Source organism: Pygocentrus nattereri, chromosome 26 (genome assembly GCF_015220715.1).
Source record: "Pygocentrus nattereri isolate fPygNat1 chromosome 26, fPygNat1.pri, whole genome shotgun sequence".
Taxonomy (NCBI): Eukaryota; Metazoa; Chordata; class Actinopteri; order Characiformes; family Serrasalmidae; genus Pygocentrus; species Pygocentrus nattereri.
Genome location: NC_051236.1, coordinates 20860374 through 20886423, shown reverse-complemented (window position 1 = coordinate 20886423; position 26050 = coordinate 20860374). Strand labels below are relative to the sequence as shown.

At 40.0% G+C, this 26050-nt stretch overlaps 1 protein-coding gene across 3 annotated transcripts in view; it reads right to left on the bottom strand.

Annotated features, from left to right (window-relative positions):
* Positions 1-1238: 1238 nt before the first annotated feature.
* The window catches only part of opa1 (OPA1 mitochondrial dynamin like GTPase), a 42111-nt gene continuing 17299 nt past the window's right edge, over positions 1239-26050 (bottom strand). For all 3 annotated transcript variants that reach the window (XM_037534924.1, XM_017721060.2, XM_017721070.2), the window contains 12 exons: positions 25666-25730; positions 25382-25458; positions 24478-24643; positions 21264-21416; positions 20674-20782; positions 20461-20540; positions 20219-20359; positions 19961-20077; positions 19763-19856; positions 19494-19604; positions 3414-3486; positions 1239-2800 (listed from right to left, as the gene is read on the bottom strand). In XM_037534924.1, the coding sequence (XP_037390821.1) occupies positions 3422-3486; positions 19494-19604; positions 19763-19856; positions 19961-20077; positions 20219-20359; positions 20461-20540; positions 20674-20782; positions 21264-21416; positions 24478-24643; positions 25382-25458; positions 25666-25730 (1178 nt within the window). In that variant the 3' untranslated portion in view covers positions 1239-2800; positions 3414-3421. The remainder of the gene's footprint in view (positions 2801-3413; positions 3487-19493; positions 19605-19762; positions 19857-19960; positions 20078-20218; positions 20360-20460; positions 20541-20673; positions 20783-21263; positions 21417-24477; positions 24644-25381; positions 25459-25665; positions 25731-26050) is intronic.

The window sequence follows — 26050 nt, the reverse complement described above, 5'->3', positions numbered from 1 at the left end:
CTGGTGGTTTAGTACGAAGACTAAAAAATCTACTAGTGATATGTTTGATAATTGTGCTACACTTCATCTCAGTCATTAGCATACAGGATGTTTGACCCCCCCCCCCGCAAATCAATCAAGTGAACAAGTAGCAAGTTTAATAAATAATATTTAAATATTCCAAAGATAATCCATATTATTATATTCACGTGAAGCACCACTTTTCCAAAGCACCTGTGGTGATTTTTTTTTCTGTGGTAGTTTCCATAAATGAAAGTAAATTCCAGTAAATTCGACTTTTAGTTGTTGGTCATATAACCATGAATGGCAGCTGCATATTCTCTTATTTTTTTTTTTTTAACAACCATTAACCTGTACCGCTTATTTCTGATGACTTTGTTCTGTTTGAACTGGGCCTGTTGGTGATGCCAGCCAAGACAACATAACGGACCTTTCTCTCCCCGCATTCCTCAGTGCGCTGCTAGCCAAAGCAGGTCTTCGCTAAGCAGAATTGACAGTTAGCGTTCTCCTCCAAGTATGTTTAGCTCTTCACTGATGTAACAGCAGTCAAAAAAAACTAAACAACAAAAAAAAATGCTTCACATATTAGAAAGGAACCACATTTGGAATCATGTGATAGGGAGAGACCAAGCTTGCGAGTGGGAACAAATTTGGGTTTAAATAAATAAATGGTGCACTCACTCTACAGTGTGTGACTCTGCTACGTTGTTTGAATTCTCAGTGACAAATATTTCAGTTGTTCCATGTTCGTTACCCTGACAGTTTGCTCTATCACAAAAGTGTAGTGAAGAATTAGTTAATGAGTGAAAACTTCTGAAACAGCGAAATAAAGTTCAAAAAGTGTCCGTCATATTTGTCTATGTCCACAAGAAACATGAGCCGAGCTGTATAAGAATATGACGTGGTACTCCATCAAAATTTAGACACTTGTTCACATACGAAAGCTAAACTTTTCACAGGATAAATTGACGAGATTTGTCTCATTTCAACCACTTCCATGTTAGATGACAAAATCTAAACAGTAAAACCAAGCTTTATTGGAACAGTTTAAAATGTAACGTCATCCTGAATGTGTCTGTAGCAAAACACTGTTAATCTGTGCCCAGTAATACAGTTAGTGGCATGTAATTGCACAAATGTTCAATGCTCACTGTGCTCTCGACTTTAAAAAGAGGTAGACAATGTTCAGGAATGTTTCCCCACTGTTCGTGTTTTTATCAGCTAAAACTGAAGCAGCAGAACATTAATATTCATTTTATTTTACCTTCTTTAACACCAGTTTAATAAATAAACCGCATCTGATGGCATACAACATGCAAACATTACAATCTAGAGCAAAGGAGAAAATGTTTCAACCTATTTAGATGGATATATTACTCTTACAAGCATCACACTCTGACACCCCACCCCCTCCAACCCCACCCCCCCCCCACCTCAGTTGTGATGACAGATCCATGATTTCAGCAACGTTTACATGTACACAATGTATATTTACCCATTTATACATATGAGCTGTCTGGAACAATGTCTTTCTTTCTCCATGTGGTTAGGACATCATAGTGGATTTTACAAAATCCAAGTAAACAGCACAAATGTTTGAGAGATTAAAAAAAGTGCAGTACTGGGAGAAGGGAGTATGCATGAGAAATGACAGGACAGAAAGACCAAACAATGTGAAACAATTAGTTACAGCAAGTCTCTTAACTTTTGAATGGAGTGGAGTAGAGGAGACGGAAGAAAGGAGAGGATTTTGGGGGGGGGTCTTTTTTGCAATTAAAGAAAAAATATCAACTGGCAGGGAAGCAAATAAAAAGAATTATATCTGACAATTGCCCCAGATTAAGTAGATGAATTCTATCCTGTCATGGAGCAAATGAGAACATTCCACAGGCTTCTGTGGACATTAGAATCAACAATAAAACAAGAATCAAACCTTTTGAAGTGCTTTGTTTTATAGCACATTGGGCTAAATACTGAGACCTTTATCAAAAACTACCTACACCGACACTTTTCATGTTAACAGCTCTTTGATATGCTATAGATAAGATCATAGAGGTGTCTCAATTTTGCTGCAATGCTGTGGGTACGCTAAGTCACAAAAAATGAGCGGGAGGCTCTTTGGCCATGGAGATGCAGCTGGCCAAAAAGAACAAAAGCCGCAGCAGTGAAAGATAAACAGACATTTGGGATGCTCCAGCAGCCAAATCAACAACAGATGAGCTTAACCATGTGCCTTCTCCACAAGCCCTACTGCAATTAATAAGGAAGGCTAGAACGGAAAAAATAAATTAACGCTGTACAAAATCTTCATTTATTGGAAACAAGGGAGGGGGAAGACACATAAAGCCTGTAAGTGCATGTCTGTCTCTCTCTGCCCTCTCTGCCCCACACACCTCTTGTTGTGCATGGAGAACAGTTCTGGTGAACACAGTGGCTTTTAAGTACTACAAGAAAAAAAGAATAAAGCATGGGGCTGTGACGGGCACCACTTTCTACTCGTGCAAGCGCTCCTTTCCAACAGTGATCAAATGTCCAACAAACTTAAAGAGGCTCCTATGCACTTGACTTGTTTTCACAGGAGCAGCATTAAAGAGGGAGGCAGAGTTCTGCAGGGGCTTAAGTGTGTGTGTGTGTGTGTGTGTGAGTGTCTGCATGAAGAATGATGGCAAGCTAAAGCAATGGAGGTTAAAAACAGGAGGAAAGCAGGGAGGCCAATCATTTACACAGCAAAAAGAGCAAACATTGCATCTTCTGTGATCAGTGCATTTCTTAGGTGAGGACATGACGGCATCCAACGTTTCTGAAACAAAACAGAAATTAATTCAAATGTGTCACCACAGCATAACCAAGACTAAAGGGACTCCTACAGTCCCTGCATCTTTGTTGTTTTTGTATTTGATCTTTTATCTTAAGGCCCACTTTATGACATTTGTGTGTTTTATGTGCTAAACACAGTCTTAAAACAGATTTTTCCATGTCTTTTTACTTTTTACCAATCTCTCTTTATCCCTTAGAATTAAATAAGATTCTGTTGTGATTAACACATGTAAATTAGCACTGTTCTAATTGGCTGCCCTGTATTCTGCAGTCTGGGATAAAACATTCCTTATAACTTCAGTGTCAATGGGTGGGGCTAAATGTGTTGGTATTAATGACATCACAAAAAACATTCAAAATTGGCCGTTTTTATGGCTTCCATTTATGTGAAGAGCAAATATCAAGTTTGAAATCTTTATAAAAAAAAACAAACAAACAAAAAAAAAAAACACCTTATACAACATCAAATTAGAAGCCTTCGGTTTTTTCCAGATATAGGCGCTTTAAAATCTAAACGTTATTAAATATCATGGATCAAGTCTGTGTGTATTAAACTTTATGCAACTCCAGGCTAAAAAAATTCAGTTACTGAATACCTGTGGCACTACTTTTCCTTGTGAAGAGCTTCTATGAAGGCTTCAAGTTTCTCCTGGATTTCTCGTACTTTTTCTGCAGAAGGATAAGACAAAATAATAAGTTATTTAAGCCAAGAAAAAAAATTAAAATAGCATTGAATAGGTTCAACAGTTAAAGTATTATAAGTCATTTGAATAACCATGTTTACCAATTTTTTGAACCCATGCACTTCTGTAAGGCAGTGAACACCAGGGTAAAAAAAATGTGCTAGACACCAGCTGCACGCCACTGGCAGCCCTATCCCCCGGATTCTATGGAGATTGTGATTTGGTACAGCTTGTGAGACTCACAATTTGAGGCTACATGGAAGCTTTAACACCAGTTGCAGTTCTACTGCTCCAGGTCTTAGCTTGGTTACATATTCACAATTTAATTTATTACAGAAAAAAAATATTAGCACATGCCAGTTAACTAGCTGTCTGTCGCTATAGGGAAATTGTTAAGACTGCACTGGGTGTTAAAGCAGACGTGACTGTGCGCTCCAGTATAAAGTGATTTTGAGTGGCTGAGAAACCTTGATACCTCCACTCTTCACTAATAGTAACAACTGACTTCAAAGCTGATTTCATGGTTGAAAATAACTTTTTTTTTAATTATCATGTAAGTAATTAAATTAGAATAGTAATAATAAGAATAATAAAATCAACATTTCTTTTTCCATTCAGTTATTAAAGTGTCTTGTACTATTCTCATAGAATATTCAAATATTTAATATAATGTCTGATAGAACACTGTAAAGTTAAAAAAGTGAACATAATCAATACTTGTAGCCCTAATATCAATTGGTGTTATAGCAGCATAGCACCTTATGAGCTCCTCTAAGATAACTAATGGTGCAGCCATTAGTGACCTATTGAGTCTATGGATTCATAAAGCCTGTTACCTAACCTCAAAAACATCGACGCTTTCGAAAATAACAGTTATGTCATGAGCTTCACCTACACAAACAGCATATGGTAACCAGTGATAATTTAGTCTGGTGTTCCATTACACTACTTCAGCTCCACACACCACTTCAAAGCCTGTGCCCTAGAGGCTCAGGCTGGCATTCAGTCAGCCAAACGAGAAACGGCGAGCAAGATTCCTCAGCACAGCAAGAAGTACGACATCCTGTAATCTAGAAAAATAGATTAACATTAATGTGGTGTCAGAAACCACATTGGCAAGTGTATTTGAGATTACTAAACAACTTAACATACTTTGAGGCAAGTGTTTGATAATTTAGGCATAAATGTAGGCATTAGCTTTTTATCAATATGTTTAATTCAAATAAACAGAACAGAAATTGTGCACTAGAATTTGCAGAAATCTGCTATATTAGGTTTGTTTCCTAGACGGGATGTGTTAACTAATTTACACTTAAGAAAACTAATGTAATTTGACTGGGCTGTTCAAACTGTATCAGTGATGAATATTGGAAACCACATTCACCCTATGAAAATCACATGATTTTACACACATACACAGCTATACCAAAATGCACTGCTTTTAAATGAAAAAAGAAACTTGTAGAATAAGCCATAAGCTTTTTAATTTTGCTTAAATAAGCAAAATACTGCAACTGCCCTAATGAATTGTAAACAATATACAGAACTATGGTTCTCTAACCCTTAAAACAAAAGATTTGTCCAACCCATAAAGTGCAAGTATAATTATGTAGACATGCTCCATTGTCCTACATTATTTACCCACAATATCTTCAATAGGCTTTTCAAATGGACATTCTGCTCCTAGCTTGTGCCTGTAACTGAATACCGTTATGCAAGGCTCGTGCAGCCGTTTTATGAGTGTTATAGCACAGGGGTTCCCCTTTCTGCAGAAAGGTGAGGGATGAAAGGAATAAGCCAGCTTTTGTAGACGCTCTGACACCTCTGTGGTCTGAAATACAACACTCTGAGACCCCTCGCTCGCACATACATGCACGTGCGCAATCTCTCAAATAATTTTAGCCTGAAACACGACCCTATGGCACCTTCCCCGCACACTTACACACATTGCTGGCAGGTAGCAGTGATGGCCAGCTCTTTGATACTCTATTAGAGCATGAGCATATAAAAGACTGAGATGGTGGAGATTAGGGAAGGTAATGGAGGTATTAGAGCTGAGAGAGGGTACGTCAACACAGTGCAGGTGTGGGGCTGAAACTCAAGCTGGACAGAGTTTCTCACGGCAACAACATTTGAACCTAAACCTGTGGTAACCTGGCTGTTCCAACTGCCATTATATGCTAGCAAGTTGGCCCATTTTCACAAAATGTGTTTAATTCTCCAGAATGAGTCCAGGTAAAAATGCTATTACAGTTTAGAAACCAAAACCCAACATGACAATCAAACAGTGAGAAAACAACAGCCTGTGAACATTGCCTGTCCATGCCTGAAAATGACAAACCCAATCCCAAAGTGACAGGCCAGACCAAAGAGACAAAACAGGCCTGATTCTTTCCAATATGCTTACAACACACAAACCAACAACACATTTGTAGACTTGCAGCCATTCCAATTTTAAGGAATAAAGCACAGCGAAGGATGGCAGGCACATTTGTGTGCACATTGGCTTAACAGGTCTGAAAAGACTGTGAGAAACAAGACATTTATTTCTTTCCACCATCTGTTTGTTCCACATGGAAGAATGTAGTATGACTGTGAAGAAAAGGCCAAAATAAGGCTTTTCTTTTCACCGCAACGGAAATGTGACACAGGGGGAAAGAAGCTAACGCTCTCACTCCTTACCCTGCTCCCGCATGTCCGAGAAGCTGGATCTAAACTCCATTTAGGCTCCTGTTTACCTAAGAGATGAGCTTCTGGACACATCCATTCATGAGTCCCCACTCTTTATCTGGTCATGAATATTCCCATAATCCCTTGGCCCCTATCCCAGCAGCCCCCATCTCCCCTTCTTTTTTCCAGAAGGGAGAAGGGGGGATGGCTTTCACTCTTTCAGGGGTTCCTCCTCAATCCCTTCTTTCAAAGGGGCTCTTGCTTGATCTCCACATGAAATGATATCTCTTTCACTCCCACTCTTACTCAGCCCTAAGCCTCCTGTGCCGGGCACGGCAGAAGGCTGGAGAAAGCCTTTAATTGACCTGTAATTAGACTGTGAAACAGTGTGGCCAAGGAGAACAGGAGAACGACAGAAAGAAGCGATAGTCCAGGCACGGGATACGGCCTCAGAGCTGGAGGGAAAAGGAGAACAAGAAGCTCAAGGAAATTCAATCCAGCCCTCATAATAGGTACCCTTTAATATTTGCCATCAAGGTGGGCAGTCAACAGGCATAGGGAAAAAGCTAAGAAATTAAAATGTGGCAACAGCTTTTTCTTTAGCTCACATTTCGTTCTGGTCCGCTCCCCAAAAAAGTCTGAGAAGCATTGAGACACTAGCTGCGTGGGTGTCTTGATGTGTCATTTCAAAAGGTGGGCGCTTTTTTTTTTTTTTTTTTACAAAGGTCTGACAAGAGAACTCTTTGAAAGTAGAGACTGGCCATCTCTGCGAGACAGACCTCGTAATGCAACAAGCAGAAAAAGTCCACTGCTGCCATTTGATTTGTCTGAAAATCCATACAATAACATCAGCTATAAAAGACCGCAGGAGGGGAACACAGAGTTGGCACATAAAACAGCATGTCAACAGCACAACACCCCAGCAGTGGCAGCGCTACAAATCAACACTCAGACTTATCTTTAAAACAGATGGCTATGAGAAACAGAGGAAGTATAGGCCGGCTCTACTGTAGAGGGGTGGGAGTTCAACAGAAGGGGAAATGGCTTTCTAGCATATGTTAAGTACAACAATAAGAATGAGGCAAAAATAGAGAAATACTGACATTCCTTAGAAAATGTGTGTACATGTAATAATATTTATTCACAAATTTTTGGCTAATAAAAACACACAGAACAGAAGACAGTTAGATCCTACAGGTTTTACACACTGAATGGGATTTAGTCATGCACGTTACTTGGGCATCAAGTTCATTAGAACACGTGTGCATCTTGCACAACAAACACGATTGAAAGGCAAAAACATGAGAATATCTTCTCCCCTCCATTCAGTCTTTGCGAATTTTCACAGGCCGTTATGAACTCACTTAACATATCACTTGCCTGTGCCGTTTGCATGGCAACAACCAAGATGGCCAACTGGTTATTAAGTAGTTATATCCCAGCAACCAATATTTTTGACAAACATCTAAAGGATTAGTTTGTCCTACACATCACGTGTGGTACTACATCTCCAAAAGCAGCTAACACTGAGCTACGGACACCAGAGCCAACTTGTGCCAAAAGACACCGCTGATGAATTAGACAGTTAAACTCTTTGTGCTGCTTTCACTTTTCTGTTTTGTGAGGAGGACTTAAAGCCATTTTTTAAATCATGGTGCAAACACCACAGATACAATTAGATACAAGGTATCTAATCCAAGCCAGGCAGCACATGAGTTTGGTCAGGCAGCTGCCCTGTTATTTAATGATGGGGGGAAAACACTGGATTATGTCATTACATTTAAACAGTGCAACAACACAACAATAACTCAAAACATTTAAGCATTTAGAGGCAAAATAAGAGCACAAACATAAATGAGGTTTTTCAGGTTCATCAACTGAGTGCCAGCAGCCTAGGAACCATAAACCTGTAATAATACCTGAAAACAAAATGTGCTGTACTCAACACAAACTCCCTGCAGCCCTTATGATGGAGGCAGCCACTCATGAGAACTTTGCAAGCCAGCCTCATGCCAGCACAGGTGTACAGACCACCTCTTTGCTGAACTCCTCACCTAACCCCCATTACCGGCCTTCAATAAGCGTTTAATTACAGACCAGAGATGAGTGCCAGGCTAGGGGCAAGTGAGGGCCTGGAATAGACAAGAAGCAGCCTGAGGGACAATAGAAGGCTGTCTGCCCATGTGCTTCAGCGAGATGGAGAATGTTTTAGAAAAAGGGAGTGTGCATGTGTAAGGCATGATGTGTGTGCTGGAGGGAGTCTTCTAATAACTACATGTCAGTCAAAGCCCCACCTCTGACCCTGAATGGCCACCCCACAAACCCCTCCCACACATGCACACAGGTGGCCAAACACCAAACACTAAACACCTCCAACTCCAGCATCTCAAGCTCTCCCACAAAACTGTACCCTCCCCAGCTGGCACCCATCGATATGTCAATATACAGCAGCTACTGCTGAAACAGTAACTACCACTAAATTCCTTGATGACTCAACAATTGTCAGAATGTCATGTCAAGCCTTTTGAGGATTTCGATGGGGAACCAGATACCCTGTCTGGCAGATAGATCATTTGATTGGGTAACGTAAGATCCAAACGCAACATCCATACTTTAATTTATGATTTAAAGTTTGGCAAAACACTAAACAACACCATTTTCCCTGACCCAAAGGGCACAAAATGAGTGGTTTTTGAAATTTGCTTTACTGTTTTTCTTTTGTGCGAATGTCACATGAGGCTAATGTAGCTAACAAGTAACGTAAGTTAACAGAGGTGCACTGATCAGAAACACGTATGGTCAATTTCAATTTTTTTTTTTTTCATGGCTCATTTTTGTTACAGTGTGGGCTAAATGAATACACGAATCACACTAGCATGTTTCCAGTACTCTCTATTAATCCAAATCAGAACATTAGTAGCATTATTTGCACTTTAATGATTCAAACTGGCATCTGAAATTCTATTTAGCATAATTACTGAGCTATGTATAATTCTGCTATAACATTTTAGGATAGAGTAGCAGCAGCAGCATTTAAATGTAGTGTGAATGCACATATCTGGAATATACTATTATACATCAAAAATTGTGACACAGATTGGCAATAAAAAGGCCATTGCACATTCAGAGTGAAAGCCTGTCTGTTCCCATCTTGGCCGATTCCGATACCTAAAAGCTAGAATAATACCAAGCAGCATCATGCGAACATGTCTAAATCAGTACACACATACCAAATAATCGCAAAGAGTTACCACAAATAAACGTTTTAGCATTGCAAGACAATTGACAAAAGGGGGTAAAATCATGTAAATGGATTTTTGCATGTAAACTTTTATGGCTTACTAGCTTGAAAAAATACTTGATAGTGGTTATTAAATGATGTTCAACCTAAACAGAACATACTCAGCAAATCTTGTCTTTAGACTGTCTAAACAAGACATGACAAAGTAACAAGTGTAATCCTGAGTGTGTCAGGGAGTGAGGCATTGAAATAACTGCTCTATTTTTACCCTGGGAGAAAGGAAAAGTATGGTTTTCCTATTATCTCATAGCATGCTATATGACATATGGATAATGTGGTGTGCAGAAGTCACTGTGAGAACAGCTCTCTGGGAGTCTGACAACTGGCTCTGGACAGACAGGCCCCAAAGGCTTCCGAAGTGATGGGAGCACAGAGAGAGCCAGAACACTGGTTACTGTTTCTTTCCTTGAAAATGTGAGCACAGTTTTTTTCCAGCTGCTCCTAGCAACAGTGAAACAGAGAGAGAGACAGACAGAGACAGACAGAAAGACAGAGAGACAGAGAGACAGAGAGAGAGAGAGAGAGAGAGAGAGAGAGAGAGAGAGAGAGAGAGAGAGAGAGAGAGAGAGAGAGAAAGAAAGAGACAGAAAGAGAGAGAAAGAGAGAAAGAGAGAAAGAGAGAAAGAAAGAAAGAAAGAAAGAAAGAAAGAAAGAAAGAAAGAAAGAAAGTTTTTTATGGGGTGGCTGAATGTTGCACGATTTACATGCATGGAGAAGAGAGGAAGATGACGAGAATGACGGGGATGTGTCAGAGAGAGAGAGAGTGTGGGTGCCTCAATCTCTTTTTTCCCTCTGGTCTGGGAGAGTGAAGCTGGGCCCACAGCCTGCAGAGTGGGGGGCTTTTCCTCCAGCTGTTCTGAAGACGGAAGCGCCTTTTTCCCCCAGCCTGACAGAGTGAAGCATAAATGTCTTTCTGTGAGTGAAAGGGTAGGTCCGGCACATGCTTTTCCCATCAGGGCCACTGGGAGCCCAGAGAACAGTGGGAGTGTGAGAGTGGGAGAGGAAGCGAGCAGGGAGGAAAAGGCCAAAATCTGACCACAGATGAAAAGCAGTCTTACATGGTTCCACATTAAATATTGCTGGACATCTCAAAGTGTGCCAATTTGTGTACAGGACCACTTGGCTGGAAATCAGCTCCTGACTACAGCTTTGTCACGAATGACCTCTAGTTACAGTGTATAAATCAAATCCAAAAAATATAATAAAGTTCCAGTTTCCATTTATGACACACCGGACACTGAATGTTTCTGCCTGTGTACACACAGCAGGATAGGAAATAATACTTTTTTTATGGGGCAGTTTTTCTCCTCAGCGATTAAGATTCAGGGCTTTTAAAGATAAATGGGCCTTTTGGGGGGGGGGCTTAACTTAATCAAGAATACTAACTAACTACTTAATCATCATTTTTCATTTTAAGCAGTGTACAAAATCTTCAGAAGAGCTGGCCTATAGAACACCTTGCAAGCTTTGAATAATCACTGATATTTCTGTGTTCCAATTTTATTAACTCAAAATCACCCTTAAAAACTATAATGTGCTCTCTGAGGTGATGTGATGTAGATGAGTGGTAGAAATGTATGATGCATTCATAAATTATCAACTATTACTATGTTTCACAATGTGAGCTACTGCAAGATAAATTCCTGTTAAGTGATCCCTCACTTGGTCAAAGAAAAAAATATATATTTTTAAACGTCTAAAGAGACCATTAAAATCAGGAATATTGCTCAACTGGAAAAATGTCATTGAGCAAAGTCAACTTATGGTATAACAGTGATCCATTTTATCTACAGATGCACAGGTCCACACCATCACCTGTCAGGCTATGGCCTTGGCTGTTGTCAGTGCAACATTTGTTAGTGTCAATTGTTCACCTTCATGTATTACATTTATAAGTTTATTGTACTGATTTACCACATTTAAAACAAATCAATCTCGTGGCATCTTCTGCCCCTGTCTTGGCAAAAATAGTGAAAATGGGTAGTTTGTGCCTTTTGTCCTGGTTATTTATTTTGTACACACACACAGTGAAGTGATCTCAGATCAGCCAAGGTGAAAGATTTATTTATGAATCAGCAGCGTAAGAAAGGCAAAGGCAGGTAATTCATGTTCTTAAGCACGTCTACATTCACAAGATGGGTTTCCCAACGATTAATACAAACTCATTCCTTTACCTTTGCATTGACAACCTGCACTGCACTGCAATGTGTCTACCGTGACAACTGCACATGCAGAAGATAAGACACACAGGGTCAACAGTCCACAACTGGTTAATTCAATGCATTGCTCTTATATCCACTGCTCAGATAAGCTAGTCAAGGCAGAAGTATACAGTTCATACAACTGCTGATTAGATAGAGGAAAAAAGAGGGGTGTAAAGGCAAGGAAGAGGGGTGCGGAGTAAAAGCGTTAAAGAGGGAGCTTCTGCAGAGGCCTAACGCCTAGAGCAAACACACTTAAACCTTGAGTACACACCACTCTGGGGTACATACAGTATATCACTGGTTCAAGACCAGGAAGTGAAGGAGACACAGAAAGCAAAGAAAGTAATCTTTCCTGCGTCATCCTTTCAAGAAGGACAAAGAAAAGATAAAAAAAGGGGGGGGGGGGGGGGGGGGGGGGGTGGAGGGAAAGAGCAGGTCTAGACAGCACTGGACACAAATGCGGGAAACTACAGCTTAACCCTCTCTCAAACGCTACAAAACACTCTTCTTACTGGCAGTTCACTGAAATAAGTGAAGAGAAGTGCAGACCGTAAAATTTCACTTGGTGATGCACTGAATTGGAAATTCTTGGATAAAATCGAAATCACAATTTTGGACACACTGGGCTAAAAATAAACAATACAGCAATGAATTAGATTTTTCCCCAGTTATAATTTGCACTTTGGCTTGGTTGTGACTTCGGCATCATTTTAAAGACTAAAGCTACAGATTGCGCACGTGTGCTAGCACGGACTTTCCTTGCTGCTTCCATGAGTATTCTGCATACAGAATAAGAAACCATGTTTTCAGTTGTATCATACCTGTAACAGACAAGATCTTGGGTGTCGTAGCCTCTCCTGACACTTGACAGTAGAGATTATAAACCGGATGTAAAAAGAAGGAGAGTTCCACATGGCTGACATTTTCACTGTTCATTTGCAGCATCTCTAACTGTTTGAATGCCTCTGCTCTGACCAGCATAGAAACATGAAAGAATCAAGCAGCAATTTTACTAACTACTTTCCATTTTCAGTGTTCTTGAAAACAGTAAAATCTCAGATTTGTTGTAAACCCGTTTTACCTATGGGTTCTTTTTTTAGTCAAGGTTTTCAGGCTTTTTATTCACTTGGCTGAAAAGTGAACATTTTTGACCATTTTTGGACAAAAATATTTTCTCAGTCCTACTGTAGTTTTAGATGATACAGTATTTGTGTCTGTAAGTAGAGGAAGAGATATTGTATTACAAAAAGATTTTGCTATGCATGTAGTCTTTATATAGGAGTTTAAAGAAAATATTAATTACAATTTTGCCATGTTTTATTAAGTTCTTTAAACAAACAGTCAGAATTAGAGACTTCATGAAGAATGTTACGCCACTTGGCTGGGGGAAAAAAAAAGATTCTGATTCTCAAATGTCTGATGAGACAATTTATATCTTGAACATTGCTGGAATAGTGTCATTAAGCAGAATCAAAAGTCACTTCAGAGCTCAACTAAGAAGAAGTACAGTGTAAAAAGATGGAAAGGTATGCTATCATGACTTAATTACTGTGTCATTACTGGCAAATTAAATGTCTTTCACAACTTGTTAGGGGTTTAAAAAAAAAAAAAAAAAAAAAAAAAGCATGTGACCAAGATTTATTGCTCTTACTAACCTGGAAAAAGGATAATTAGTCCACTGCCATGGTTTACACAGCAATTTTCCAACATTTAAAAAAGAATGAGGTGGATAAGTGGCCAAATTCCTGACTGTCACAAGACTCAGTGGAAGCTAAAAACAGCAATAAAGCAGTGTGTTTAGGCAGTGGGCTTCTATAATTGAATTGAGTCTATTAGGTGAATTAAAAGGAGCTTTCATAAAGCCGGCTCCTCTTGACGGGCCTGCAGTTGCATATTAGCTGCATGGGCACAGCTCCAAAGGCACAGTGCCATGCAGCTGCTCTGGCGCACGCCTTTCCCCCTCTGCTTCACACACACTCCCACTCTCTCTCACACGCTGCCCGTCACCCCACCCACAGACAGCCTGCAACAGTGACAAGCCTGAACGTAGCCTCCTCACACAACTACAACCTCTGATTCAGACGCGCATACAGACTTGACCTTATTTATAATGTCACTACATGGGGTCTAATATGTATTCTACAAATATACTCACTTACTCTGCAATGTATAAACATTTTAGACACCCGAAAAAATACATTTAAAGAAAAAGGTCATTTTGTATTTATTTTGAGAGAAAAAAAAAACATTAACGTAACAATAAATTCAAATAACATTAATATATGTAATTTCATGTATATCAATGTGCTTGTTACCCATTTACGAACCTCTGCCTGTGGCAGTATTAATTATAGTACTAATCAGTACGCTGTGTTAATTCAAGAGTGCTGGTGATGGAACTTAACATTATATTCTGTATTAATGTATCAAAATATTAAAATGTGTGCTCTACATGGACCATAGAACATAATACTGATAGGCAGCGCCAGGCATAAGCATATATAAAGTAAACATCCAAAATAATGTAATAAAACATCCTAAGTAAAAGTATGGCTTTGTTTAAACTGTAGGGCTAAAATTTTCAAGTGTATGTGACCAAAAACTAAAATTAAATTTGTCAATATGAATATAGACTTATAAATATAAATATGTAAATATACATATGAAATACTTAATGTTCTAAAGTAATATTTACCATGCAATACTAGCCCAAACTAAAATGAACATAAAATGATATGACCAGTAGCTTTGGTTCCGTCCACTTTTCACATCTCTGTTTGCAATGGTATACAAGCTATAGCTGTGCCATCGTCCTCTCGAAAATCAGTTCCGAATACAACTATTTCTATCTGCATGCTTCATTTTTAAAAGGTCTGTGTAGCAAATCCAATTGCTTATTGTACCCTAATATGTACAAAAAAAAAAAACATTGCTCAGCTTGAAAGTCAAAAATACCTCTTCATATACGAATTGTTGTGTGTTGGAAATTCAATAAAATTAAATGAACAGTTAATCATTTACATGCTATGTGTAAACAAAACAAATCTTATTACCTATATCTAATAAAAAATTTCTCAGACAGACATGGATAGCTCTTGTTTTCTAACAAATTCAATATATTTTTGACCTGAAAATGCATGAAAAACACAAACACCTCCATACAATCCCTGGGGTGAAACTAGAGCAGTTCTCTACCTGCCTGCGAGTATAGGTAAATCGTTCTTAACACCAGACTGAGCCGCAGGGGGTGAATTTTTCTCTTTGTTAAGGGAAGTGCCTCCATCCTCCCCCTCTGCTCCTCTTCAAACAGGCAGACAGGTGAGAGAGGGGTCATACACACACACGCAACTCCCTGCACCTGTGGAAAGAACAGCCTTCATGGCCTGCTCTGTGTGTGTGTGTGTGTGTGTGTGTGTGTGTGTGTGTGTGTGCGCGCTGTGCTTGACCCCTTGGCCCAGCCTCAGGCTGTCCACTCCGGTCCATACATCTTTCACTTTATGAAGGGGGCCATCACTTTTTCCCTTGGAAAAAGCCCACCTTGGAAAAAAATGAACAGGGAGCGTGTAACAACAGCTCACAGATGATTACCTGAGCCAGATAGATTCAGACCCTCTCTTTCCCACCCCAAAGCTGCTGGATGATGGAATCTTCTCTTGTCAGGTCTTGCAGGGTGGGCAACACGTGGCAGACGTCTCTCACAGTAAAAGTAACTAAAGAGAAATTCTACTTTCTCAAACATAACATCTCATTCCAGAACTTAAGAATGAATTCTCAATTCAATCTGAACTGAGATAAGACAAGACATGGCCCAAACTGCCCAATTTTGTGGGCTCAATGCATTCCAAGACAGCCTCCATCCCATTTTCATCTGTGTCTACTGGAGCAAAACACTCTGTGAGCCTTCACCCCCGAAGTAATGGGTTCCTCCAGCTTTTCAACTTATAAAAAAAAAAAAAACACTCAAAATCAGCCCCAAAAATATCAGCCATTTAGGAGAAGCCTGTCTTAATTGCCAGTCACCTAATGACATGACAGGAGCTGAAATTTGGATCAAACCTCAATAGCTGTGAAAAAGAGTGAGCGCCAAGTTCATTATATCTCCAAAAAAGTCTGACATGATTTGCTGTCTGTCTAGACCCTGATTTAGAAAGACTTTTCAAACTACAGCAGTTTTTCTAAAGACCTCCTGGCTTATCTTTTCATAATTAATCATTTTAAAATCAGTGAAAGGCTATGAACCAGTGGTGTAATGATACAGAAGAATCATTATTTGATTCAGTACTATATAGAAGAATCTCAACCCAATACATTTAACCATAACATTGGAAAATTGTGCTTTGTCAACATGTTAACGTTTCACTTTTCAGTTTATAAAAGCACTAAACACAATATAAGTGCAGCATTTGAAACAAAAACTGTGCTTTATATGTCCCAACCTAATCTTACCCACAGGCTTACATATAAGCCACAAGCAAACACTATTCACAAGCTAATATGCCAGTCATCATATAACAAAACAAAATTCTGACACACAATTCAAGACAATATGATCTACTGCACTACTACAGGTTGTTACTCTTCAGTCCACTTGGTCATAGCCCAACCCTTGTTTCCTACCCCTGTTCAGAACGCTGTTCTAGAGGACACTCAATAGAGAGTGTGGATGTTCTGAACCATGAGAGAGGGAGACAGGTCAGCTCAGCTGTAGCACACCACCCCACATCCCACATCAAAACCAGCAGAAAACCACGGAACACGATGCCACCTTGTGCAGGAAAGGCAGCAAGGCCAGGCAGGCCCAGGAATTCCTCCCCGTTTTCTGAAGAGCACAGGAGAGGAAGCTAGGCAGCTCTCCAAAGTTTTAAGCTCCAGTGCCCTCAGGATCATAGAGAAATGAAGTCAGCCAGCACAAAAAAGACCAAAAGATGTCCTAGAATAGTAGGAATTATTTAGCTAAGAGTGATAGAGGCAAGTGTTTCTCAGACTTCATTAGCAGTGCCACTTTGTAGGTTTTAGGTAAAACCTACAATCAATAAACAAAATGCCACATAAACTGGCTGTTTGTGTATAAGGCTCTGAAGCATTTACCATGGCCCTGACTCAACACAAACTGGTCCGTTCTAGAAGCATTATCATAGGTCGTTGGAAGTCAGTGATCCACAGTCAACTACCTTTTCTTAACACAGACTAAAGAGGGCAAGCATGTTCCCTGTGTTTGGCAACTACAAGTGCAGTGATGCACAGGCACATGCCCCAGCATGTCTCTATTAGCATACTGGCCACTTCTTGGGAGGTCAGCCTGGTGTTTTCTCCTAAGTGTTGACTGTCCACTGGGCAACGTCACGCCTTAAAGCACAGGAATCCACTTTAAGCTGCCGAGCAGTAGAGGAGAGCAACGCAGAGCCAAGGACACACAATGACCACTAGATATGCCCACAATGCCAGAACAAGCCAACATCCTGTGATTTTGAATTCAGCTGGGTCCAAGAAACGACACTTTCTGCAGGACCATACAGGTGGACCACTGTGTTGGCCAGCACGTCTTTGTTTGCCCAGTTTCCACTAGTAGTGTTTTTTTTTCTCTTAACGACTGCATCAATTTGTTTTTTATGAAGATAAGATAAGATAAGATAAGGCTTTATTGTCGTTCGCATCACATGTGATACATGAGGTGGAGTGAAACATTGTACTCACGGTCCAGTTAACTCCCGAAGTGAACCACCAATCACTGAACACAAAGAACTATATTTCTGACCTAGCAGTTAAAAACAGTAACTTATTTAACAGTTTTTTAAAATGTACATTAGTTGAAAAAAGTACTGTCAAAAAGTGAGAAATATTTTAATTTGTGTAATAAGACCAGACCTCTACTACCCTTCAAACATTAAATATTCATTTTATCCTATTACATCTTAATAATTTAAATTAACAACTTACAAAATGTTAATGGAAATATTGGATATGCTTGCAGTTTTCAGTATTTCAAAATTTTTGACCACTTTTGAAATACAAGGCATCCTAGGTATTAATTTCATCCAAACTTTATTCTGAAAGCTATACAGCTTTCTCAGTTATTTCAGAATCAACTACAACTCTGTACCTCATTCTGGACACATCTAAAGTTTCCTTTTTGCTTTCCTTTAGAGGATAAACTTTATGGATGTCCAAAGTAAAATTCAATTATTTAAAACTTGAAGCTGCACATTACTAGAAACGTATTACCATTAATTTACACATGTATCTGCAACAAAATTGGGTTTATATTATTTAAATATTTATTCCCAACTGTGGAATGTTAGTATCAGTGACTGATTATTCTGTTTTAAAAGTAAACGTCAAGCATTTCAGCAGTTGAACTGACTAACTGGACCAGTTGTGAAACCCAGAAATAAGAAAGAGATGAGCATAACTGTACAGCTGCAGCCTCTTCTCTAAAGCCCTGGCCTGCCCACTGTTGTATATCTTGGCTAACCTGCCTGAAAAAGAGAGCGCTTCTTCCGTAAAACAGCGAGTTCTCCTTTCCTTTGCATGCTCGAAGAGATCTTTTAACAATGGTCCACTCTCCAGCAGCCAGGCAATTCATCACTGAAGAGAGAGTCACTCTTTATTACCCAAACATAGGCGTGAGTAGAGAAGCTCTTTGCCTGTGTCTTTACTGTCTCTGGGCACACTCTAATTTGGGCGGCAGCGTCATTACCTTGCTCTCTGTTATCATAGTAATAACGGCACTTGGCTAGTCAGGGGCGCTTGTATGCATGTCCTCAAGTCTGGGCATGTCTGCGTTGCCTCTGTAAATTGCTGCTCTAATCAACAGGCTGTTTAACAGTAACCAAGGCTATGGACATGACAGGCGGCAGGCAGCATTTAGCCAGGATATCTCTCCCTCACTCAGTCTCTCACTTTCCCTACCATACTGAATGGCAAACACTCGAGCCTCAATGGGGGAAAAACACAAAAAAAGAAAGAAACAAAAGTGACAAAAATGGAGATGCAAGGTTTTCTTCTGACAGCAGCCATTTACATGGTGTTAAAATCTCACGACTAGTAGACAGAAAATGTCAAATTACATGGGAAAATACACTAACTTTTCAAAGTTAGGAATACAAATATGAATCAGTGTGCAGGTGCATGTCCTGTCGTAACTTCATAACCTGTCATGCAATATGAAAGCCAAACCGCAAGCAAGAGTGAAATCTGACATCATCGGCAGCAAATGACTATGACCTTATTTTTCAGAACATCATTGCCCTCTAGTGGCACACATGCAACACACATGTTAATGATGTAGTGTAAGGACGATGAAGTATCATTAGACTTCTCAGCCTAAGACCGGGGTTATGCTACGTGGCAGAAATCAAATAGTATGCTTGGGGCACAAACTCAGATTTTTTTTTGTCTCCAACCGAGCTTCAGACCAGTCAGAGAATATCAAGCATGTTTGTTTAGATCAGCACTAGGCGAAATTTAGCAGTGTATTCTGGTCAACCATCATCATGATCATCTGAATTGATTTCTTCAACAGCCAATGAAAACTGGGCACATGAAAGAAGTAAATACAGCGAGGAAATAATGAAACATGGCGACGAGACACTAAATTTGCAGCAAAGCTCTTTAATGAACTGAGTTTAAAGCACAAGCACAGTTTAGTGCGAAGTGGAATCTTTTAAGACTTTAAAAGTCATGTTGTGCACCCAAGGCTGAAGACTGTAGACCTAGATTGACATATGACTTACTACCTTTTGAAAAATGTAAGTACTTTTGGAAAATGCTTTTGGGCACAAGGAGGATGAATTAAGTGAGATGCTATAATACACTTACTGAGGTCTTCAGCCAACTGAACTCTCCTGCCAGTGATCAGCTGCACTTTCTTCTCAGTGTCCTCACCAAAGTCCTCCAGCACCTCTTTCACATTCTTCTCCAAGCGCCGCACTGAGGAGTCGACAAAAGCAAACCAGAAACCGCTAAACATCTAGGCCATGATGAACCATCATATGGAAAAGAGCAGACCTTACTTAAGACCGCTCAGACACTCAGCCCTGAATTCCAGCCTTCAAGCTTATAGCTGAGTGCCAATTTCTCAGACATACCCTCTGTATTGGTGAGTTGTTGTCGGAGAGTGTTTGCTGTTATGCCCAACATCCTCTGAATCCTCCAGAACAAAACCACATCATTGCACTCAAGCTAGAAAAGAAGGAAAAAAAATCATAGTTCTTGAAGTGTTTAGAATAATTCTGGTTCAGGTTCAATAGCACTGTAGAACATTAATGCAAAGCTTTTATTACTACCTCTGAGTCTACAAAGTGTCTCTGATAATAGTAAAAGCCTCGTCGACAAAGGTTACAGTGAAACAAGGCCTTCTGCAGAAAGTGACGTCGGTAAAGTTGGTGCCATGTGTCCTTGATCTAAAGCAAGAAAGGAATCAAACATATTGAAGCAATATATCCAGCTTTTTACTACTTAAACTACACATATCAAATATAAACCACACAAACATATAATGTTTAATGGAAAATACACATTTTCTGTGGCTGGGACTCACTGACCAGCACAGGGTCCACCTCGACCCCTCGGGCCTCCAAGTTCTTGCGGACAGTGGTGACCTCATCATTGGCCAAATAAGCAGTGTGGTCCTCATGCAGCTTCAGTAGACGTTCCAGCTCATTTTTGGTTTCATTGCGGATGTGCTAGGAAAAGAGGGCAATCATAATATTAACATCTGTTTTGTTAAATGTAGAAATAAAACTAGCTCTACCGAGGTGCTGACTGCGGAAGAAGACTTTCTAACCTGTTCTGGCGTGCGTTTCGTCCAACTCATCCATCTCTGCTTCCAGTCTGGACCCACCATATCTGCTATTACTGACTCGGCTGAGAGAGAACATTTGGGGAGGGAAATAAGTGTGACAAAACTAAGTACAAGTAAGAGCAGAGCACAGAAAATAAAGCACAACATTTTCTAAACATGCGGCTGAGTGAGCCAGCTGGAAAGTGTGGAACGCACTGTCTTTAAGGCGAGACTGCAGTGTCTCCTCCATGAACTGGATTGCAGCATCCCACTGAGGTTTGTCTGTGATGGAGCGATCCTCGAGAGCATTGTGCTGGATCACCCTCTGCATCAATGAAGAAGTGGAATTATTTCCTTTAGTTAGTATTGAAACTAAGAAATTAACAAGGTTTAGTAACACACTACCGACTAAATGGGATAGTATAGCAATATTTCATGCTAAATTATGTCAATGTCAAACTTTTCTGAGCATATTATGGATATTATCAGTACATTAACACTGAAGACCTGCATGTTTCATTACACCAGAGCATAATTGGGTCTATTTAACTGGATTTATGAAACACTGAATAAAAAGCGTTCTGTCCGTTTCATCTTAGAAAATATCAAAAAATGCTGTGATGCATGTTGTGCATCAAGAAATGTCTTGAAGTATTGTGGCGTTGCATTTTAGTCATATTACACACCACTACAGCAAACACACAAAAATGACATCAAGTATTGGAACTCTTTCAAACAACTCAATCAAGTTAAGCAGGACTAAATCACTACAAAGTACAGGTAAACAAGTAGTATCAAGTGTTTACCAAGCTGTCCATGGCCCTTTCATTCCACTTATGTCGCTTAATGCTCTCATCTTTGACTGCTTCTTTGAGCTTGTCAAAGATGTCATCCTGATCTTTCCCCTTGTACTCTGCCATGAAACGGGCAAACTCTTCCTGCAATGTCTCCCAGGCAACCTGCACAAGAAAAGAAAAGGGAAATTAAAGAAATACAGCATTTAATTTTAACTTATCTGGAGCTGGTTAGACAATCAAGACATTGTGGTACTACTTGCTACCCTCAAGACTTTGAAGAAAAAGAATTTACATTAAACAGAACATGTCATAATACATAATATTGTGGCAAGAGATTACAACACACACACATACATATATATATACATACATACATACATACATACACAGTATCTCACAAAAGTGAGTACTCCCCTCACATTTCTGCAAATATTTTATTATATCTTTTCATGGGACAACACTACAGAAATGAAACTTTGACTACTTTAAGTTATATCCGTGTGCAGCTTGTATAGCAGTAAAGATTTGTCCTGTGAAAATAACTCAACATAGCCATTAATGTCTAAATGTGGCAACACAAGTGAGTACACCTCACACTGAACACGTCCAAATTGTGCCCAATTATATCGTTGTCCCTCCCTGGTGTCATGTGACTTGTTACAAAGCTCTAGATGTGATTAAGGAGCAGGGCTGTTAAATTTCGTGTTTTGGGTACAATTCTCTCTGGCCACTGGATATTCAACTTGGCACCTCATGGCAAATAACTCTCAGGATGTGAGAAATAGAATTATTCCTCTCCACAGATGGAAGAGGCTATAAGAAGATTGCTAACAACCTGAAACTGAGCTGAACGGTGGCCAAGGTCATACACCGGTTTTCCAGGACAGGTTTCACTCAGAACAGGCCTTGCCAGGGTCGACCAAAGAAACTGAGCCCACGTCTTCATCGTCATATGCAAAGGTTGGCTTAAAAAAATAGAGACACATGGATGCTGCCAGCATTGTTGCAGAGGTTGAAGAAGTGCGAGGTCAGCCTGTTCAGTGCTCAGACCATACGCCACACAATGCATCAACTCTGTTTGCATGGCCGTCATCCTAGAAGGAAACCTCTTCTGAAGATGACGCACAAGAAAGCACGCAAACAGTTTGCTGAAGACAAGCAGTCCATGAACATGGATTACTGGAACCATGTCCTGTGACAAACTTATTTGGCTCAGATGGTGTCCAACATGTGTGACGGAGACCTAGTGAGGAGTACCAAGACAACTGTCTCTTGCCTACATTCAAGCAAGGTGGTGGTAGCATCATGGTATGGGGCTGCATGAGCGCTGAGGGAAACATGAATTCCAACACATACTGTGACATTCTGAAGAAGTTCCCTTCGGAATCTGCGCCGCATGGCAGTTTTCCAACACGATAACGACCCCAAACACACCTCCAAGAAGGTAAAGGTGATGGACTAGCCAAGTATGTCCCCAGACTTGAACCCAACTGAGAACCTGTGAGGCATGAGGCATCCTCAAACATTACAGGGTTTAATAAGATGTCGGCCCTCCCTTTGCAGCTATAACAGCTTCACCTCTTCTGGGAAGGCTTTCCATAAGCTTGTTCATGGGAATTTTTGATCATCCTTCCAGAAGCGCATTTGTGAGGCCAGACAATGATGTTGGATGAGAAGGCCTGGTTCGCAATCGTCACTCTAAATTCATCCCAAAGGTGTTCTATCGTGTTGAGGTCAGGTCTAAACCAAACTCACTCATCCATCCATCCATTTTCTAAGCCGCTTCTCCGTCAGGGTCGCGGGGGGGTGCTGGAGCCTATCCCAGCAGTCTTCGGGCGGAAGGCAGGATACACCCTGGATGGGTCGCCAGTCCATCGCAGGGCAGACAGACAGACAGACACAGACAGTCACTCACACACTCACACCTAGGGGCAATTTAGCATGTCCAATTGGCCTGACTGCATGTCTTTGGACTGTGGGAGGAAACCGGAGAACCCGGAGGAAACCCACGCAGACACGGGGAGAACATACAAACTCCACACAGAGAGGACCCCAGTCGCCCGGCCAGGGAATCGAACCCAGGCCCTCCTCGCTGTGAGGCGACAGCGCTACCCACCACGCCACCGTGCCGCCCCAAACTCACTCATTCATGTCTTTATGGACCTTGCTTTGTGCACTGGTGTGCAGTCATGTTGGAACAGAAAGGGGCCGTCCCCAAACTGTTCCCACAAAGTTGGGAGCATGAAATTGTCCAAAATCTCTTGGTCTGCTGAAGCATTAAGAATTCCTTTCACCAAACTTTACACTTGGCACAATGCAGTCAGACAAATACCGTTACACTGGCAACTGCCAAACCCAAACTCATCCACTGGATTACCAAATGGAGAAGTGTGAGTCCAGTGGTGCTGAGCTTTACACCACTATATTCGACACTGCATTGCACTTGGTGATGATTTCTGAATGAATACCTTTGGAAATATATATATATATATATATATATATATATATATATATATATATATATATATATATATATATATGTGTGTGTGTGTGTGTGTGTGTGTGAGTGTGTATATATATATATATATATATATATATATATATATATATATATATATATATATATATATATATATATATATATACACATATATATATGTATGTATGTATGTATATATATGTATATATATGTATACACACACACACACACACACACACACACACACATATATATACACACACACAAATATTTTATAGAGAGAGAGAGAGACACAAAAACTTTTGGTTTCATTTGAGTTATTTCACCAAGGCCATTTTGCAGAGAGATGTGAACTTTTCACCCCTCTCCTTTCACCCCCTCAATGCTTGCTAGCATTGCTAACAACATTTTCCACAGACAGCCAGCAATGTCCTAGTTAATCTGATAACAAAGAAGATTATACTTGATTACATTAATTAAACATATGAATCAATTTCCATTCTGCTGGCGAAGTGGCCACTAAGAGGCCTGCAGAAAGAGGCTACATGATTGCCACAGTGATTAACACAAGTTGTTTACTATATAATAGTATATAATAATTTGATCAAATTTAGACACGGGCATACACTTGAAAGAAATTATGAAGCTTCTAATACTTCAAAAGACAAAAAGAATATTCTATACACTCAGAATATTAATAAAAACTTGAGTAAAGTCCCCACTTATGGCAGTCTGTTACATTACCTCCAGCGCTTTGTGTGGGAGCTGCTTGTCTGTCCACTGCTTGAGCTTAATATCTACTGTGGTGTTGAAGGTGCCTGAGTTCATGGTCTGAGCAGCAGGCAGGTAGATGTTCTCAATAACATGTGTGGACACTCTCTCCCACAGCTTCTTTTGCAAGATGGACTCCCTACATTATCCACAAGAGAGGAAATTCAAACTTACACAAGAGAACACATGCATATTAAATGGAGATGTTCGTTAGTTGAAAGGCTTGCATCGAAAATGACAATATGAAAACCTTTTCACTACATCAATCTGGTAAGGAAAAATGTATGATATTCATCAAACATCTCAAACATGTTTTGACTGCGAGTGTTTTGACAATGAAACGAACAGCGGAGATTCTGTGGCTGATGACCGGCCTCATTTATCATAAAGGACTGCTCATATTTCATAGTTTCCTGTTTGCTTTGTTCGACTACGGCATATCAATACACATATCTCCAATACCGCCAACTAGAGCGGCCTAGAGAAGCCACCCTCTAGCTATTCATCATATCATTGATCTGAGACGTTGATGGTGCTCGCTGGGGCCCTCTGCAAACATCTGATCTATTCAATTCTGTCTGCTCCTTAGGGTTTTGGGGTTAAAACTCCACACTGCTAGCAGCTAGAAAGCCTGACATTAGGTTGAGTGAATCCCCAGGTAAAGTCATGGAGGGCAGGGTCAATTCTAAGACAGCAATATGAAATAGAAGCAAAACTGTGCCATAATTGGAGGAAGTTTGCAGAAACTAATGCAGCAGTCTATACATTTAGCTTTACTAAGAGTATGAGTTTGAATAGAAGCAGGATACTATTATTATTTACATTAAGAACATGGTGAAAAAGACAAATAAGAAAACAAATATGAGAAAGAACTTGCCAGTGTTTTGGTGTAACTTGGCTCAGGCTGATTACCTCATCCAAGATCTCGTTCTTGGCCTTTTCAAAGAGCTCATTCTGTGGAACAGAAAATCAGATCATATTTTACTTCAACTTAAGCTCTGTTTGGTGTTGCATCATTCATTATAGTTAACAACATATTCAACAACAGTAGCTGAATATAAGAAGAGAAGCTTTAAAATGGTAACGCTGTTGCTTTTGTAGAACAGGACTGACGTGACTCAGACACTAATTAGCATGCATGTATCATGCTCTGCTCCTTACCCTGTCAAGCTCTCTTAACCGCGGATAGTTATTCTTCCACTCTGTCTCCAGATTGAAGCGAGATGCTGTTCAGTGAAGGGAAACAAGTTTAAGTATACGTCTGATGAACTCTTAAGCTAAAAATGTACATTCTCTTTGACCTTTGTGTGCCAGTATTGTAATTTTCAAGCATGAACTCCACTGAGTTCCTTTAAAATTTCTAACACTACTGTGGAATCATAGCCTAAATTTGTATACTTAAGCCATAAAACAAGAGAAATAAGGCATTAAAAACTATTGAGCCATATGCCAGTGTAAAAACAGAACAGGTACCTAAATTCATCAAAGCAAGTAGAAACTACCTCTAAAACTTTCTCCTAAGTATGCCCTCTATACTACCTCCTCC